Source organism: Gigantopelta aegis, chromosome 6 (assembly GCF_016097555.1).
Source record: "Gigantopelta aegis isolate Gae_Host chromosome 6, Gae_host_genome, whole genome shotgun sequence".
NCBI classification, from domain to species: Eukaryota; Metazoa; Mollusca; class Gastropoda; order Neomphalida; family Peltospiridae; genus Gigantopelta; species Gigantopelta aegis.
The window spans coordinates 53,287,007-53,303,007 of NC_054704.1; the positions used below are offsets into that span (position 1 = coordinate 53,287,007).

At 39.4% G+C, this 16,001-nt stretch overlaps 1 protein-coding gene across 1 annotated transcript; it reads left to right on the forward strand.

The window, feature by feature from the left end:
• The first annotated feature begins 723 nt into the window (after positions 1-723).
• On the forward strand, positions 724-14,255 carry LOC121375458. The gene is made up of 6 exons (XM_041502926.1): positions 724-875; positions 7,574-7,688; positions 9,248-9,304; positions 10,183-10,367; positions 11,258-11,538; positions 12,989-14,255. The coding sequence occupies exons 1-6, from the start codon at positions 828-830 to the stop codon at positions 13,248-13,250; spliced, it is 948 nt and encodes a 315-aa protein (XP_041358860.1). The 5' UTR covers positions 724-827; the 3' UTR covers positions 13,251-14,255.
• Positions 14,256-16,001: the final 1,746 nt, after the last annotated feature.

The following is a 16,001-nucleotide window of genomic DNA, read 5'->3' on the forward strand; positions in this document are numbered from 1 at the left end:
CACTTCATGGGCTACTCTTTTCGGTTAGCAGCAAGGGATCTTTTATATGCATAATCCCACAGACAGGATAGTACATACCACGCTCTCTTTTACACTAGTTGTGGAGCATTGGCTGAAACGAGAAATAGCCTAATGGGGCCACCGACGGGGATCGATCCTAAACCGACCGCGCATCAGGCGAGTTTTATACCACTGGCTACGTGCCGCCCCCTACAACTAATATTGTCAGTAGTATAATGGAAATACATTGTGAAACGGTGTCAGGCCAGATCATTGTGTCTGAATATCTTTATCGTTTCTGACGGAATTTGAGGATTTGCTCTAGCACTGGGTGGGGGGGGGGGGGGGGGGGGGGCAGTTGACTCTGGCCCAATGTCTCGTACGCTTATGCCCCATCACCATTTACATCCCATAAAAAAAAAAATTCATTTTTAATTTAATTCAAAAGTATCTTTGTTAGCTAGCTGGGGAAGAACGTGTTTTAATGTGTCCATATACCTTTTACCCCACCCCCCACCCCCCTCTGATATTTTGGTCTAGGTACGGACCTGTATTTAATTAAGAATGTTTGTAAACAAGTGTACACTGCAAGTGCGTCATGGTGTCAAGGAATCGTAAACAGAAACGCGTCACTGTGGAAGAAATCTTTGATAATATCCCCTTTCTGCAGACCTCCACGCGTCACTGTGGAAGAAATCTTTGATAATATCCCCTTTCTGCAGACCTCCTAACCTGCAATCCGATGCCGACGCCGCCTAGGCCGATATTTAATGGAACGCAATAGCCGAGTTGGAACATAATTTTATTCCCGAGACGAAGACAACACCATGAACACGAAAGCAGTTCACTTCTTGTTTGGCCTCATCGCAACAGAGGTAAAATGGCTTTGTTTTTATTATTCTACGGCATTTTCAGTTATAAATAAAATGGTTTTGGTTTAGTTTGGTTTTATTCGGTTCGTTTGATTTGGGTTTTGGTTTGGGTTATTAATTGAAATTTGATAGAACCAGAAGTTTTAAACAAAAATGTTAGAAAATACTATGGACGAAGAATGATATATTTTTAACAGAAAATTACTTGATCATTTTATATACTAAACTGGTCGTTTAAAATTAAATCTGTTAATGGGACATTCCTGAGTTTGCTGCAATTTTTAAGATGTTATCCACTAACAGAGACTTTTTAACTAGTGTAATTACATATCAACTATATGTTTCTGCATAAAATATTAATGGCTGTATATTAAACGTGTTTCTGATCGTTCTAATGTCTGTACTAGGTTAAATTTCATTTTATTTCTTAAAATATTATGTTTTCGTTTGAAGACAAAATCCAGTTTGGGCTTCTTACAAATATTAAGACGACCAGAAACACATTGAATATACAGACACTAAAATTCTAAACAAGAAAATATATTTAATATGTAAGTTTAATCTTAGAAATATTTTATTAGTTGGAAACATTTTACAATGCAGCAATGCCCCTTTTACGGATACGGATACGGATACAGATGTAAAAGAGACAGAAAGTTTTCGAAAGATCATGAATGCAACAAAGCAGGATATAATCACAAATGTTTGAATGGAGTCATAGAGGTCCCGTGACCAACCCCAGCCCGTTTGAAGTGCCCTATTTAATTAGCTTCTTTTCGGTTTTTTTAAATTCATCATAGACAATATACAATACTAAAATGCCATGAAAACTGATTTTGTATTTTCATTCCATTGCGTTTTATACCATAATGGGGGCCGGACGTAGCTCAGTGGTATGTACAGCGCTCGCCTGATGGGCGATCGATCTAGGAAAAATTATAACTGTAAACAGAATGTATTGAGTGTGTCGTTAAATAAAACATTTCCTTTATACCATAATGTGACACCGGTAAATTAGTTCACTGATAGAGTATGAATACTATCTATATGCTGAGGCAAGCAATGAATTCCTTCATTCATTTAGTTTAGACATTCATTTTCGTAAACAGAATAGTTATTTTGAAAGGAAAATGTGCGCGTTATTAGTCTAGGAACGGCATGTCGTTCATTGATATATAAAATCATTAGCATAAATAAATAACTCTGTATATGGATATAACTATGGTGATTTTTCCTCTTTTTATTGCCGTTTTTAACTTGTAAAATTAAGTGTGTGCATACAATAACATGCATACGTATCTGCGCGTTAACGAATATTTGGTGAAACCATGGCGAGTCGCAAACCCTAATTTGAACCCGTAAAAATAGACACTATGTTTGGTTAATCTACAAACCTGTAACATATTTGGATAAAGTTACAATAGAGTGAAAGAAGACTCTGTGACGTTTAAAACATAGAAATACCGTCTAAAAATAGACTAGAGCTTGTCTCCATAACCGTTATTTCTCAGACGTTCGTTCGTTTTAGTAACTATGAAATTTTATTATATAACATTTGTGAAATATCTTAAAATATCAGTGAAATAAAAGTGTTATCAGTCACTCAGCGAAAATTTCACTATTTCACTCTAAAATGTGTTATCTTCACTATAAGAAAGCCGGAACTATTTTGCTGCTGGCATTTTAAAAATAAAGATAAATTGCCAAAAGTTATAAAATAAATAGAAACTTTCATGTTTTTTTGTCAAATATGATTTTTATCTCATTTCGTGAAGTTTGCAATCATATCTCACGAGTCGCGCTTTGATAAAAAAATATGAAATATGTATTTTTATGACATTCCAAACACCAGGACGACCACAAACACTTGGGATATATGCAAATGGATAATCTAAACAATAAAATTTAAGTAACGTCTGATTTCAATTATCAAAAAACGGCTCTAATTTAAAAACAAAACAAACAAACCAACCGCGGCAAAACATGCCTTAAAGGTAGGGTCAACTCCAACAAGAGCCTTATGTGTTGGAAAGATGCATACCCGGACCACCAACACATACTGACACTTTAGCAAATTAAAAACGCGTAATTTTAGAGTTAATAAAAAACCATGATTATTCCTGCTAACTGAGGGCAGCCATTTTGTTTCATTTTTGTGACGTCCGGTGGGATAGCTTGGGGCGAAGTGACGTCAGCTCCTGACCATCTCCTGTATGTACAGTGTAAACAAAAGCAGTAATTTTCGACAAGGCGCTTCTCTTTGATCAACCTGACTTGTAAAACAGCATAAATGACGCAATAATATAATAAACTATTTAACTAAATATATTTCAAGTTGCATTAACGGAACAAAATGGGGTTATAGTATTTTTCTCTGTTTAATAATCCAAAGGAAAAATGTACACTATTAGGCCTATTGATATGCTACGTTGGAGCAAAAACGACAACCCACAATACCCAAGTGATAATATTTTTTTTCTTTGGGACTACGTAATTGGTCAGTTCTGTGGTTTTAGATGGAAACGTCTACTTAATCAATACAGTAATAAACCATGTCCATTACAATTTTAGGGGCGACAGGTAATATTCCACAATACCGGTATGTATTTTTGTGTCTAGACAGCGTCAATTAACTGGCTCGTCTGGTTACCAATCAAATACACACCTGCCAATCAGGAATTACAGGTAGAAGCAACTAACAGCATAGACCAATTAACTAAGAAAGCACTCCGTGTATCATTTTAGTACGTAGGTTAATGAATGGGCAAAACATTGTTAATTGTTTCGACTTGTTGTGTAGCCGCTTTGACAATGGTATTTTATTTTGTATTGAATAATAATATATATAGTACTGGATATACTTATTACTGGCTTACTGGGATGTGTATTATTACAGAACATTGCAACTATTTATCATCCCGCAAAAACCAGGTAGATTGTGTTTCTCTAGTTCTAAGGCTCATTCCTGACGTGACGCGTTAAGCATTACGTAACCACCAGCTCGCCAGAGGGCGTACTCACTGAGATGGTACAAAATGGCTGCGCCCGTTATATATAATAGCCGTCACATTTAACCGTTTTATTAATTAACTATACGATTATACGTGTTGATATTAAGCAATAATGTGCATTATATATCGTTAAATATGCATACCAGGCCAAATGCCTTAATTGTCCTCTCCTGTAAGCCTCATATAGACTGCATGCGGCACGTGCGTGCGATCCGACTTTGCGCCTGATGCGTCTACGGCTTGCGTTTTTTGGCATATAAACCATTAGCCCGAGTACTCTGACTGTAAGAGAGCTAGACTGACATATGGACAGTTATACGCTCTCATTACTGTAATAAATCATATACGATTATTTCATTGAGGTTGAACGCGTTCGTTTTTTAGACGCACGCATCCAGTCTAGACGCTCTCATTGAAGCTAATGTATTCCGATTTGTTTTTAGCCGGACCACACACACGCGCCGCATCCAATCTGCATGAGCCTTTGGTGTTTAAAAACAAGGGTCTGTAACGGTAAATAGGGAGACACCACAGCATCGTACAGGTCTAAAGTTAACGAGCTACTCACGATTCACTAATATCAAAACCTATATTAGCTCGGCCATTTACCTTTCGACCGACCGTTCAAAATTGCGCCAAATTCCCTCTGTCAAAATTGCGCACCCTTTTCTCTTTGGCATTTAACTGCTCCATTCAAATTCCATAGCACCACCACCACCCCCACCCGCCTGCTACCGATTTGATCGGGCTGCTGGTGCTCCCTTGCACCTGCCAGTGCAGACGGTCCCTCCTCCCCCCCCCCCCCCCCCCCACCTTTCCTGTCATGGACGGAGGAGCCGGCCAAGGCCGGCTCTTGTGCCCACGACAGGCGTGCGCTACAACAGCTTGTTCTGAATGTGCACGTAAAACCCTATGACATGACATGACCGTAAATCACTGTACAGGTATTGTTCTGACCGCTATCTACACGCTGAGGCAAGCAATGAATGCAACAGACGATAACGCGGAAAATAATTGGCACCCACCAACGAGCTAATTGGCCAAAATATTAATAAATTATTTCGTACGTCGACACAGAAATTCTTGGGAGTCGGATGTCATTGATATTTTACTTACACACACCTTTTATCTCCATACACATGCCGTGGTCGTTAATTGCCGCATTGGTCACATCTATCTAAGCACTAATGAGCAGGATACAAGATAAAGACGTGAAATGCGGGCCTGGGTGTTGGATTTCACCTCGACAATAATTTGTCCGCATCTGCTGGACCTACAAACGAGAAGTCAGTGCTCTTGGACTAGTATTTGAAAGGTTGGGGCGGGATATAGCCCAGTGGTAAAGCGCTTGCTCGATGCGCGGTCGGTCTAGGATCGATCCCCGTCGGTGGACCCATTGTGATATGTCTCGTTCCAGCCAGTGCACTACGACTGGCATATCAAAGGCCGTGGTATGTACTACCCTGACTGCGGGGCGGTGCATATAAAATATCCCTTGCTGTTAATCGAAAAGAGTAGTCCATGAAGTGGCGACAGCGGGGTTTCTTCCTCAATATCTGTGTGGTCCTTAACCATATGTCTGACGCCATATAACCGTAAATAAAATGTGTTGAGTGCGTCGAAAAATAAAATATTTCCTTCCTTGAAAGGTCCAGACATGTATTATCCTGTCTGTGGGAAATTAAAGTAGATTATCATCAACGAGTTTTCTTTATCGGTATCTCAAAAACTGTTTAAAAAACAACCCCCCCCCCCCCCCCCCCCACACACACACACACACACCCAAAACGAACCCCTCGAACTAATAAAAAAATAAATAAATAAAAAAACAAAACCACTTTAGACACCGACCAAGTTTCTAAGATGTCGTTGTAAGTATGAGAACACGAACTTTTATTTGCATATATGTTAGATGTGTATGTATGGCTGTGCGCGCGTGCGTTTTTGTATTATGTTTGCATAATTGTATTTATGCGTAGAATATGTACATACATTTTATTTGCTGTGATTAGCCTTTAAAGTGACGAAAAGAGTGCTCGCCTGGGAGGCTTTGGTCGCACGATCGAACCTCCTCGGTGGATCCAGTGATTGGGTATTTCCCGTTCCGACTAGTGCTCCACAACTGATATATGAAAGGTCACTGGTATATATGTGCTTGTCCCACGCCCAGCCACTGGTATGGGATGGATGTGTCTGAACCTTCGATGTATATAGGCACGTTAATAAAGTGACTCGGATCCGGGTATGTGCTGTCCTGTCTGTGGGAAAGTGTAAACAAAAGATCTCTTGCTTCTAATATATAGCGGATTTCTTCTTAAGACTAACAGTCAAAATTACCAAATGTTTGAGATCCAATAGCCGATGATTAATTAATCAATGTGTTCTAATGGTGTCGTTATACAAAGCATGGGCGGATCCAGGAAATATTTTTAGGGGGGGGGGCCAAAAAAGAAGGGCACATTGACTCGTCAAAAGGGCACCTTACTACAAGTTTTGATATTTACAATTAATATGAATTCCTACAGTTCTACGTCATAATATACTAGCAATAATGAAGTAAATTGGCGTCACTCGCGTTAGAACCTCAATGGGGCCCCATTGAGACTCAATAACACAGACACATATCTGCAAGCTTGCGCATGTACACGAAAATCTTGATTTCATTTATCTACAATATAATTATTGTTTACTTAAAAAAAAAAAAATTCTACAAACAAAAAGGGCACTTGGACATTTTGAGGGCACTTGAACAATTTTTTGGGGGGACGCGTCCCCCTGGTCCCCCCCCCCCCCTTGGATCCGCCCATGCAAAGTAAACTTTGACCGTAAAGGGACATTCCTGAGTTTGCTGCAATGTTTAAGATGTTATCGACTAACAGAGACTTTTTAACGATTGTAATTGCATATCAAATATATTTTTTCTGCATAAAATATTAGTGGCTGTATATTAAACGTGTTTTTTTTTTATCGTTCTAATATTTGTACTAGGTTAAATTTCATTTTATTTCCTAGATTTGTTTTTTCGTACATACGAAATTATTTGAAGACAAAATCCAGTTTGGGTTTCTTACAAATATTAAGACAACCATACACCCATTGAATATACAGACACTGATATTCTAAACAAGAAAATATATTTAATATGTAAGTTTAAGTGTAAAAATATTTTATTAGTCGGAAACATCTTATAATGCAGAAGACTCAGGAATGTACCTATAAACGACGAATCGAAGTGAAGAAGTGTGTAAAAAATTCGTCGTCATACTAGAATTCAACAACCAAACTAGAATGAGAACTAGAATAATGCGCCCAATTTCACAAAACATCGTAAGCCTAGTTTTGCACGTAAACGTAAATCTACGACTAAACCACAATTTGTATTACTATTATAGTACAACAAATAAAGTTAAAATTACACGTATTTGATTTTCTTTTGTCCTTAAAATCTTAGAATTTACATCATGTTCTGTAATGATGTAATTTTCTTCGTGAAATAGATGCCAAACACGTGTAAATGTATGCCTGGTATAACTGCTAGTCGCAGACGTAAACTTACGATGGTTTGTGAAATAGGACACTGTTCTACATAGAACAGAGAAATGAGGGAGGGGACGGCGCATTTGCTTAATATGCCTATTATTTAGAAAACGTAAATACACATTAAAGTGTATAATAATTCTTGTGCTACAGGTGTGTATAATAAGTGGCCAGCTGAGTCTGATACAGACGTTACAGAATGCGAGGACGGCTGAAGAGTTTCTCCAACATGTTATGATCAACGGGCGACCAGCACGACTCAGTGACGGTATATATACTCAACAACGAAAGTTTAGCAAATATCTTTTATGACGTCTAAATTTGCCATGTTTGAATAAACTTAAAAAGAAAACCAGGTCCTCCTGTTGTGTTAAGGCAAAGGTTGGCGAGCTTATGTTGTTTGTAAATGGTAAACATTTCAGATGTGAATACTAATTAATAAAAATAGGTTAATTTATAAATGCTATGCAATTTCTTTTAACATTAGCTAAACTTTCGTTGTGGAGTATAATTATGCACACTATCCTATAACTTACCCATACCGGCCTCGGTGGTGTCGTGGTTAAGCCATCGGGTATAAGGCTGAATGGACCGGCCTCGGTGGCGTTGTGGCAGGCCATCGGTCTACAGGCTGGTAGGTACTGGGTTCGGATCCCAGTCGAGGCATGGGATTTTTAATCCAGATACCGACTCCAAACCCTGAGTGAGTGCTCCGCAAGGCTCAATGGGTAGGTGTAAACCACTTGCACCGACCAGTGATCCATAACTGGTTCAACAAAGGCCATGGTTTGTGCTATCCTGCCTGTGGGAAGCGCAAATAAAAGATCCCTTGCTGCCTGTCGTAAAGAAGAGTAGCCTATGTGGCGACAGCGGGTTTCCTCTAAAAACAGTGTCAGAATGACCATATGTTTGACGTCCAATAGCCGATGATAAGATTAAAAATCAATGTGCTCTAGTGGCGTCGTTAAATAAAACAAACTTTACTTTTTTTTTTAAGGCTGATGGGTACAGGGTCCGCAGCCCGGTACCGGCTCCCACCCAGAGCGAATATTGACGACTCAATGAGTAGGTGTAAGACCACTACACCCTTTTCTCACTCGCTAACCACTAACCAGTAACAACTGGACAGACAGCCCAGATAGCTGAGGTGTGTGTCCAGGACAGCGTGCTTGAACCGCAATTGGTTTTAAGCACGAAAATAATTGTTTAAAAAAGTTATCCATAATAGCCATGTCATAAACCCATTTTATATTTAAGATTATTAATTCGGTTAACAATGTTTTGCTGTCAATGGATCATTGGTTTATATAGCCAAAAGGGCTGAGTGTAACCTTTTGATGAGATTTAATTGAAATGCGTGACGTCAAACTACATTTGTGCTAATCGCGATGAAGGCGACTTGAGAATTTTAATTTACTGAATATGGAATTAAGATGTTATTTTAGAAGTGTTATAGGATAAATAGAATTCGCTACTCGTGGTTTTTAATATGTAAAATATCAGCCTCGTCTAGTTAATGGTATTTGTCTCGGCACAGCCTCGGTTGATATTTTCCATATTAAAAAATATGTATTTAAATCGACTTAGGAGGGGAGTTTTCGAGGTATATAAGGCCAGGGCTACACTTAATTTAAGGCCCCATGGACACTCCGTTGCATTACATATTTCCTATTTACAAAGTACTTCACATTATTATCATTAGTTGTCAGTCACGCTAATGTACCGGTAATAATATATAGCACCATGCATTTTGCCATGCCATTCCCGATAACATATTATATGCTATGAGCCTGCCACGGCAAAACACTTTCTGATCTCTGTTTACAGTTTACATGGACACGTCTACGACTGATGAAAACGGGGAACAGGTTTACGTTAGTGGTGGTAAGTTTGAATTATTAAATTAAAGCACCATCTTGGAAATGATATTTAAAAGCCATTATTACATTAAGACCCACCCCACCCCCAGACACACACACACACACACACACACACACACACACACACACACACACACACACACACACACACACACACACTTCCTTATCTCTTACTTTGTTTTGAAACCTCATTTCTTCCCCATCTGACAACTCATCCGTTCTTTCAATATTTTACTGGCCATTACTTTATCCCAGTCCCTGTCTATAAGACATGATATGATACAGGCCTTTATGCAATCTGTGATCGACCAAATGAAGTGCAGTTAGCACAAATATATCAGGTCATTGCATTCGCAGTGCTTGGTTTACAAATCATTCCGATCCGTGGAATACATAGGTTGAAGATTTCGCTAAATGGTTCAGTTGATTATATTTAAAGGCATATTGTCACAGACCACTGAACTATTTAATGGTCTAACAAAGTATTACCTGAACAAAAATAATTTGATTTGTCTCTAAATGTACTTTACTGAACTATCTTCATAACCACCATACTCCATTTATTAATGACATTTTGTAAAATAATTGAATTATGGCAATGGTCCATAATTCAAAAACTAAAATTGCCGAGAGGGATGACATGGATTTCACTCCATCATGGTTCAATTAAGGTGACGCGATAGCTAGATTTGGTTTCCAACAATTAATGTAACTTTTATTTATTATCCATTTTTTTTTTTAGAAATATGGTCCTTAAATCCGTGACAGTATGCCTTTAACTTAAACAATCTCGAAATAATCCAACATATACACATTCATATGTACAACTTGCGTATAAGTAGAATTAAATATTCTACGTTCACGTTGTTCTTCTTTCACCAGGTTTAACACTAGCTCGTCCTGACGAGTGCAGTCCACGATTGACGACCGTCACAATTCCAAGAGGACCCGGAGACCACAACGTCGTTTACTGGCCTAAGTGCACCCAGATTGAACGATGCGGTGGGTGCTGCGTATCGAACATGCTCAAGTGTTTCCCAACCAGAATCGAAACAGTGGAACTTCACGTATGTATTAAAGAAAGAAGAAATTTTTATTTAACGACGCACTCAACACATTTTATTTACGGTTATATGGCGTCAGACATATGGTTAAGGACCACACAGATTTTGAGAGGAAACCCGCTGTCGCCACTACATGGGCTACTCTTTTCGATTAGCAGCAAGGGATATTTTATTTGCGCTTCCCACAGGCAGGATAGCACAAACCATGGCCTTTGTTGAACCAGTTATGGATCACTGGTCGGTGCAAGTGGTTTACACCCACCCATTGTGCCTTGCGGAGCACTCACTCGGGTTTTGGGAGTCGATATCTGGATTAAAAATCCCATGCCTCGACTGGGATCCGAACCCAGTACCTACCAGCCTGTAGACCGATGGCCTACCACGACGCCACCGAGGCCGGTCTAGCAAAACAAAGCAATCAGCTTAATATTAATAATTCGTAAGTGTTTTGGCTTTAAATTATACCTGTAATTATATTCCTGTTATCAACAGTTAATAAAATGTAGACCGATGGCCTAACCACGACGCCACCGAGGCCGGTCGTATGTATTAAAGAAGATATCTCAAAAGTGATTCCAGCCAATTGAAATGTATTTATGAAGCTATCTAAAAATTTGAAATTTATTTTGATATACACATGTATATATATATTTGTAATCCATGTAAAAATGTGTTGCGATTCGTTTGGAACGCTAGTGACAATAGTTATAAGAATTCGTCCATTTTTATTTAATTCGTGCAAAAACCGGCCTTGTCCACCATAGAAATGACAATCCGTTCGCCTATGCATCAATGCTCAATGCATAAAAACGGGGGAAGGTTTACATAAGAATATTTTATAGCTTCTTCGTGTTGTTTTTTCTTCTCATTCCCCTCCTTCTTTATTTCATTAGGTCTTGAAAACAACGCTTCCCTTCCCTGGGGCACTGAATCTGGAGTGGGAAGGACCCATGCCAGTGGTTTTGGAACGTCACGTGGCCTGCAGCCCCATCTGTAGGACGACCCGAGAAGACTGCACCGCTTCCCAGACGTTCAACGAGATGGAATGTATGTGTCGCTGTAACCACCAGAGTCCCTGCTTTCCTCTTCAAACGTGGGACGAGGCCACCTGCTCCTGTAAATGTCGAACAGTTCTCAACTGTTCACCATCCACGTTCAATACGGAGACTTGCGAGTACGTTCATTTCTAAGCAGTTCAGTGTTATTACTGTAGAAAACTTTAATACTTCGGTCGAACCCATCCCCCCCCCCCCCCCCCCCCCCCCCCCCCGTGTACGCCCATGGCTACGGTCGGACTGCTGGTGTTCCCTTGCACCTGCCAGTGCAGGCGGTCCCCCTCCTACCCATCCCACCTTTCCTATCCTGGACGGAGGAGCCGGCCGAGGCAGGCACCTGTGCTCAGGACAGGCGTGCGCTACCACGACTTGCTCTGAATGTGCACGTTAAACACTCTGGTCTTTGTCTTCAATTCCGAGACTTGTCAGTATGTTCAATTCTAAGCAGTTCAGTGTTGTCATTAAACCGTTTGAAGACACCTGTGGGGCAATTGTAATGTCACAAAGTTCAAAGTTAAATTTAGTTTTCTTTGACGACACGCCAAGAAGGAAGAAAGAAATGTTTTATTTAACGACGCACTCAACACATTTTATTTTCGGTTCACTGGGATATTTCTCGTTCCAGCCGTGTGGTGCATATAAAAGAGCCCTTGCTATTAATGGAAGAATATAGGGGGTTTCCTCTCTATGACTGTGTCAAAATGACCACATGTTTGACATTCAATAGCCTATGATTAACAAATCAATGTGCTCTAGTGGTGTCGTTAAACAAAACAAACTATTACTGTGATTTTCTTAGACGTATGAGTCAGGTGATCTTGGGACCTCATTACTCTTCCTCTCCACGACTAAAACAAAATGAATAGTTTGCAGCCAAAAAAAACCTGTTTGTTTAATTGTTTTTGTTATTGTTGATTTTTGTTGTTGTTGTTTTTTTTGTTTGTTTTGTTTTGGGTTTTTTTGAGTTGAGTGTTATTATTATTTTGTTGTTTTAGTTTTTTTGTTTTTGGGGGTGGATGGGTTGTTGGGTTTTTTGGGGGTTTTTTTTCTTTTGATTGTTTTTTAAAAGCAGATCTTAAATTTGTTTGTTGTTATTTTTGTTGTTGTTTTGTGGCGGTTTATATGTTGTTTTGTGGCGGTTTATATGTTGTTTTGTGGCGGTTTTTATGTTGGTTTTTTGTGAGTGTTTTTTTTTTTTTTTTTTTTGGGGGGGGGGGGGGGGGAGGGTGTGTGTGTGTATTTTTTTGGTTTGTTTTCTGTTTTGTTTTTGTTTGTTGTTTGTTGGGGTTTTTTGTTTTGTTTTTTGGGTGGTGGTGTTCTTTGAAATCGGTTAAGTGACTGTTATTATGATTGTAGGCCTATATGATTGTTTTCTCTAATTTTCTTATTATCAGTTTTTGCATTTTTTAAACGTTTTTTTTCTAGAAAATAACATATACAATGTACTTTTGTGCAGTCGCCAGTACTGAACTAGAAATCGGGGTAGGCCCACCTTAACTCAAATGAGAACATATTCCCAGATCACCTCCTCATTCATTCAATAATTAATTAATTCATTCATTGTTGCAGGTGTGAAATAAACAGAGGCAGCAACGACATCAGATACAGCAGCGATAATGGCGACATCACAGCAGAGGAAACGGCCAACTTTGACAATGACAACGCCCAACCTAGCACCACACAGAAACCAACCACAACCACAACCACGCAACAGTTCTACGACCCATGCCTAACGCTGGCATGTCCGCCACGTTTCGGCAAACGGGTTGCTCCTAGCAACCCGAATGAGTGCAGGTGTGTACCGCCATTCTTCTATCCGGGAAGAAAGTAACACTCCGATCAAACGCAACACTTTAAATATATATACACATGGCATTGTATATATGTTTGTAACTTTTTTTTATTTCAGTGAAAACAATTGTTACTGAAACGTGTCCATGAAAAACAAATCAAGTACAAAACAATTAAACTTGTGTAGAAGTTTTAGAATTGGTTACATGTACGCCCAAACTTTGAAACAACAACCCAGATGTAGTGTATGTATTGGACAGGGGTGTTATATACAAGTAAAATAAAGCATAAAATACACTGGGCGGGATTTATGGTGGCTGTTAGGGCAGGTGTCCGTTATATACAGGTGTTCGTTATATACAGGTGCCTGTTAGACAGTCTCGGCTGTGTGTATATATATATATATAAAATCAGAGGCTACCTGTAGTTTTCGTATACGTATATTGTTTGATACGTCTTACATAGATTATGAAATATCAGTGAAGTCGTTTATATGTTTAAATATATTTCACACTTTCCTCTAGCATAACGAGTCAGATATTAAACTTGACGAGCCATATTTGATTTAAAACACAGAACATTTTATTTGTTTAATTTCCGTGATTAAACTTTACTTTCAAAAACACCAGCAAACATATCATCAATATTAACCAATTTTAACTGGCCCTACTTGTTTTTTGAATGATATATTATAATACTGCGTAACACAGTAAAGGTATATTGAATAATAGTATTTCGCGGAGGGTCATGCCCCTCTCCCCCCCCCCCTCCCCCCAACACACAAACTTCAGAATATCCTTCCCACGGGCATGGTACATGACAACGATTGCATTATTGAATATACTGGGTTTTTTAAAGACTGCTGAATTTTTAGCAAATCAATCTTTGTTTTAATAAACCTGGTATAAATGTATTAAAGTTATTGTCTGTTGCAACTATATAGTTAGTTAACCTATAAAATACAAACTGCCGATTTGTCAGTGAACTTGGCGATAACATTGTATTATGGATGTATTTTTAATGAAATAAATGTGATCGAAATGTACTAGATTTTGTTATGAATTGTGAAGAGGTATAAGAGCCGATAATCCATCAGCCAGGCGTGTGTGCAAGGGTGGGTTTCGGGGGTCGAACCCACCCCCACCCACTGCTCAAGCAAATTTTGTCTTCTTATTATTTTTTTCCAATACATTTTCCGCGGGAGCATGTCTCGTCACCCATATAAACTTCGCTCCCCACAGTCAAGACTTCATCAGGCTGGTAGGTACAGGGTTCGCAGCCTGGTACCGGCTCCCACCCAGAGCGAGTTTTAACGACTCAGTGGGTAGGTGTAAGGCCACTACACCCTCGTCTCTCTCACTAACCACTAACAATTAACAACTAACCCACTATCCTGGACAGACAGCCCATAATAGCTGAGGTGTGTGCCCAGGACAGCGTGCTTGAACCTTAATTGGATATAAGCACGAAAATAAGTAGAAATAAATAATAAAATCGTCTAAACCTCCCCACACATATACTTTCTATCAGAAGTGACGGGGGTGGGGGTGGGGGTGATATGATGTGTTACAAACCGTAAGGGGACAGGTGTTTGTTAAAAGTATTGTTCAACTTTAATGTAGGAATGTGATATCTACTTAAAAATTAACGATGAAATGATCTTTATAAAAATGTTTAGTACTTGTTGAACAGATGCAGGAATGACCTCGGTGGTGTCGTGGTTAAGCCATCGTACATCAGGCTGGTAATATAAGTTCTGGGTTCGTAGCCCGGTACCGGCTTCCACCCAGAGCGAGTTTTAACGACTCAATGGGTAGGTGTAAGACCACTATATCGATTTCTCCCTCACAAACAACTAACCACTAACGCACTGTTCTGGATAGACAGCCCAGATAGCTCATGTGTGTGCCCAGGACAGTGTGACACAATGGCGAGATTGAAAGCTACATTCCATGGGTGTTCAAGTAGTGTTCTATTTATTACAGAAGTTCAAATATGAGTGACATCTTGATTTGCACAAAAGATTGTTCTTGAAACATTTACACCATTTTGTTTGACACCACTTTTTCTCCTCCTCCCCTCCCCCCCCCTGGGGTCACAATGGCCCCTGTCCACGGCCCATATCTCTCTCTCTCTCTCTCTCTCTCTCTCTCTCTCTCTCTCTCTCTCTCTCTCTCTCTCTCTCTCTCTCTCTCTCTCTCTCTCTCTCTCTCTCTCTCTGAGGTATCTTATAAAATTTATAATTTCAAATTATAAACATTTACATATTGTTTGGGACACCCCCCCCCCCCCTTACCTAAAGCATAATCCGCCCCTGTAAAACTAACTGGTTTCAAATAGGTTTTAACAGAGAGAGAGAGAGAGAGAGAGAGAGAGAGAGAGAGAGAGAGAGAGAGAGAGAGAGAGAGAGAGAGAGAGAGAGAGTCATAGCAACCACCATGGTTAATGGTTATTCCATGTAGGATTATGTGCTGCATGATATTCCAGTGGAGGTCAGCTTTGAAAAGTGTGTGGGGGTCACCAGAGGTCACTAAAGGTCAAGGGGTACAAATTCGAAGAAAAGTTTAAATTTTAATGTTCTTCATAAATATTATCTTCATGTTCTTACCTTTTATGTGAATCCTCAATCAGCACCTTTCAAAGATGCAAAAACCGCAAAGTGCGTATCGAAATACACGGTTCAGACAAAATTAGGATTTGGCAAACACTCTATGCCATGGCTTAGGACATTGACAACTGAATTGTCTTGGTGTGGATTAAGTATGTATGTATGTAATGTATGTATGTATGT